This window comes from Schistosoma mansoni, chromosome 2 (assembly GCF_000237925.1).
Source record: "Schistosoma mansoni strain Puerto Rico chromosome 2, complete genome".
In the NCBI taxonomy this organism is placed as follows: Eukaryota; Metazoa; Platyhelminthes; class Trematoda; order Strigeidida; family Schistosomatidae; genus Schistosoma; species Schistosoma mansoni.
In genome coordinates, this window is record NC_031496.1 from 17,672,730 (window position 1) to 17,677,230 (window position 4,501).

Below are 4,501 nucleotides of genomic sequence, written 5' to 3' on the forward strand. Positions count from 1 at the left end.
AACCGCCTTATGCACTGAGACAGAGTACACCTCCTTCGATATGGCTTTAAATGTCAAAGTAGTATTGAAAGTGCTTGCTTCGTTCCACAATTCATGTTAAAAATCGCAATAAACGATATTCTAGAGGCATTAAGCACATCGTAGTGGTGAAGCATTACCATCAAGAGGAATACATATTTATTTTCAGAGTGGAGCGTTGGTCGTCCTGTTTACTATGAAATTTAGACTAGTTATATTGTTCTTTATAAGTTGACTATTATCATTTGTGGACGTTGTATGTAAGCTACACCACCTATACATCATAAACTCTTTAAAAGTTCTCAGGAATCTGTAGATTTATTCACCATTATGGATAGATATTTAGAAGGCGTCGAAAGTTCAGCATATATGAAATGTAAGGTTAGTACTTTTGAACACAGTGTTGAAAAATAAATGATTAATTTTATGGCAAATGGTCAAGTGGTTTATATAGCTCTGATCTACTTTGGTACTGCAGTGAATTACAGATTCATCTAATTAACTGAGGTTTACATAAAACACTGAATCTCTCTAATGTGAACTGCTGAGTACCAGAGATGTTGATAAGAAGTTTGTCAAAATAAATTCTTTGAAATGTTTATATTAAAAAGTTTTCTCGTTTAATCCACATTAAACAATATGAAATTATATATATATATATATATATATATATATATAACACATTTTCATACCATATGTCCGGAGACTTCAAGGCGTTTAACGTCACTTTTCATTCTTCTACTTCCACTGAATTATTTTCGTTAACGAGGGACGCTTATTAATAGAAACATAATGATCTTTAAAAAATTCGTTGTTCCTTTTCCTAATTAATCTAAGCTAATTAGGTTTAAACATAATTTTGATAGAAAGTACTTGTTTCGTTTTTCATATTGTTTGCTTGAATCGAACGGTACAGGATTCGAGTAGCGCAGTTAACGTCAACTCTGGAATGCAGGCACATCTAGCTGACGAGTCTCAAATAGGACGAAACGCGCGACCTGAATTCCACTGCTAGCCACAATCCATCTTTGCTTAGAAAATACTTGACTTTTTTTGAGTTCATAGGTGAAAATAGTTTAAATATTGATTTTTAGCTATAAAAAATGATATAAGTGATCATATAATCATATGATCACCCAAACAGATTTTGGTATCTTAAGTTAATTTAGGCATATAAATGGAATTTATTGTATATTATCTTTATTAATAAATTCATCAGTAGTATTTGCCCATTGTGCTGCTAAATGATTAGAAAATTTTGTGTAAAAATACATTGGTTGTATAAGAAATCATTAGATAAAATTTCTCTCCACTTGTGATGAAAACTTTTCACTTTATTTGTGAGATATTTTTTTACCAAAAAAGTCATGAAAAGGAAATAAAATAAGATCTTTTATCAGATGACTGAACGTGATCTTATATACCTACTTACTTACGCCTGTTACGCTTCATGGAAGACTCCAAGTTAGGGCTTGACTCGTTATGCAGTTTGGTGATCTCCCTAATGTGTGTCCTATCCACTTCCAACATCTTTTCTTAATTTCTTCTTCATCTGGAATCTCGTTTGTCCTCTCCCACAGTACAAATTTTCTTAGATCTCCTTTCTTTGGTATCTTGATGAGGTATCCTTCTTTCCGATTTGTCATTGGCGCTCGTTCCTCCTCCCAAATCTCCTTGAATAGAAAATGAAGCATGCTTGCAGTTACTTCAGTGTCTGACTTCAGTGCTTTAGCTGGTATATTGTCAGGTCCTGCCGTTTTCCCGCTCTTGATTTGTCTGATGGCCATCTTGATTTCTTCGATTGTTGATGGAGTGACATCTATAGGTAAGTCTTTGTGTGCTGCTTTGATGTCCGGTGGATTCAATGGAGCTGGTCTACTCAGCAGTTCATCAAAGTATTCTGCTCATCTATTCCTCTGTTCTCAAGTTTCTGTGATTGTCTTCCTTTCTTTGTCCTTGACTGGTCTCGCTGGTTTACTATATTTACCTTCTAATTTCTTCCTTGTATCATATAGTTGTTACATATTCCCTTCACTTTCAGCTTTTTCCACCGTCGATGCTAGTTCATCCATGTATTTCTCCTTGTCAGCTTTAATGCTCTTCTTCGCTTCCTTGTTTGCTTTTGCGTACCCTGCGCCTTGACTTTCTCTGCTCGTGTTCGACTGCTGTTAATTGCTATTTTCTTGTTCTTCCTTTCTTGAATCTTTTCTTTCATGGTCCTTCGGAATTTTTTGTTGATACAAATATGATCTATCTGGTTCTCTATGGTGTGGTCCAGCGAGATCTTTGTAGCCTTGTGTATGCGTTTATGTGGAAATATTGTGCCACCTATAATCAATTTGTTGAATGCACACAGATTTGCGAATCTCCCATCATTCTCGCTCTATTCTCCCAGTTTGTCCATCTCGTTCCATGATATCCTCATACCCGGTGTTGTCCATTCCGGCTTTGATATCTAGATCTGCCATTAGGATTGTTAGGTCCTTTCTCAGCACTTCGCATTGATCAATTGCAGCCTCTCGTAGAACTATCTTGAACGTTGACATTGCAGTCATTGGTGGGTGCATAACACTGGATAATATCCACTGTAATTTCTTCTTTCTTTGTTTTGAATGATGCTTTGGTGATTCTGGATCCATGAGACTCCCATCCTACAAGTGCATTTCGTACTTAATTGGACAGCATCAGAGGAACTCCCTGAGTGTGTGGAGCATTTTCCTCTTTGTGACCATATCACGGTAGCATCTCTCTCGAATCTATCATTTTCTGTCCAGCTTGGGTCCTGTGGGTTTCGCTGATTCCCAGTACTTCTAATTTGTATCTCATTTCCGTTGCTATCTGACTGATCTTCACGGTCTCCCACATTTTCCGGACATTCCATGTACCTATATCGATTGTTGCTCTGGTTGCTAGAAGGGCCATCGGCCTCGGCTTTCATCCTGAGGTGTCATAATTCTTTCTTCAACTCGTAGGGCAGAGTTTAAATGGTTTAAATAATTTATTCTGGTTAGCGTTTTCTTGGCGAGTTAGTTTTCTACTGGATGGGTTTGCTAACCCCATGCTCAACCCTACTCCTTTACCCGGGTTCGGGACATGCAGTAACTTTAGAAGAGGTACAGGCGGAGTTGAACGTGATCTAAACTTGTAAAACCATTTTTGTCTATGTTGTTGTTGTTACTGTAACACTGAGGATTATTTTGTTCCAACAGGAAACAAATTTTAACTAGTGTTATAACATAGAAATTTTTAGTTATTAAACATGCCGAATACACACCCTGAGAATTAGATTAACTCAGTGACATTTCCTCTCTTTTTTAAATTGGTCTCATTTTTTCAACATTAATGCATATTTTTTGCAAACATATTTTTCCCAGTTTTGTTTTATCTAGGTGAATGGTAACTTTGGCAAACAACATAGAAATGTAAATGTGTATATACATACGTGATTTTATATAACCCCTTGAATTTTTTCAGATGAAATTGTCTGTACGCTTAACTAGACAAGGTTTCAATTGTGCGTGTAATATTTATTTATTCATTTGAATTGAAATACTACTTAAATAAGTTGAGATTTCAGAGAAATATTTTCTAATTTTCTTAAATGTAAAGCAGAACATAAACTTATATTGAATAATTGCTCTGTGTAGTAAATTTAAATCACGATTATGTAACAAACATATTTCTGTCAACAAATTAGCAAAACGCAATTATATTCTTGTAATTCATTAGTTAAGTGGATTAAGGAAATCAGAATATTAAAATACTACTACATTACATGACAATTTATCAATTATTTGTTAGGGTTATTCAACATCCAAGGCTTTGAATTGGGATTGCTTCAACTCGAGTTTTTAATTGAATTTGAAAATGTAGCGGATTAAAATAATTTTAATATAAAAACTAAGATAAGTAGAATCACTTAAATATTAGTAATAAGGAATCCATGGCTAGTGGAGTCCAATCCGTGTTGGGTGAGACAGGTAACATCTTAGACAATGAGTGAATGGCTGTGAAAGATCATGGGTTAGAAATTGACACCGTTGGATGCCCGCTCAGTGGTCTAAAGGTTGAGTGTTCACTCTCTAGACCGAAAGTTTTGGGTTCGAGTCCCGCATACAGGATTGTGGATGTGCAGTGCCGAGGAGTTACAACTGGAACGAAACGGCCGTTCTGTGCTTTCAGGTTTTCAGTGGTGATCTGGCTCAGATTGACTCATGAAATTAACTATTAAAAAATAATGTTCATAATTTTTTACTTCATAATTAAAGCCAGAAGCACTAGACAGCTGTTTCGTCCGAGTGTGGAACTACTCAAAGCTGTGCATCCACGATTATGACAGAGCGAATCGAACCCAGGATCTTTGGTTCGTGCGTCAACACTCAATCTCTAGACCACTGAGTTGTGATCCAGCAGTACTTATATTTAACTGCAATCAGATCACAACAGTAAGGGACCATTTTCCATTGCCTGAAGTAGATAACTG

General features: G+C 35.9%; 1 protein-coding gene across 1 annotated transcript in view; it reads left to right on the forward strand.

Moving 5' to 3' along the window:
- Nucleotides 1-348: 348 nt before the first annotated feature.
- Nucleotides 349-4,501, forward strand: part of Smp_155140 (protein kinase) — a gene marked incomplete at both ends in the record, with an annotated part of 31,956 nt that continues 27,803 nt past the window's right edge. Inside the window, one exon of the mRNA XM_018795934.1 lies at nucleotides 349-399. Coding sequence (XP_018650196.1) covers nucleotides 349-399 — 51 coding nt within the window. The remainder of the gene's footprint in view (nucleotides 400-4,501) is intronic.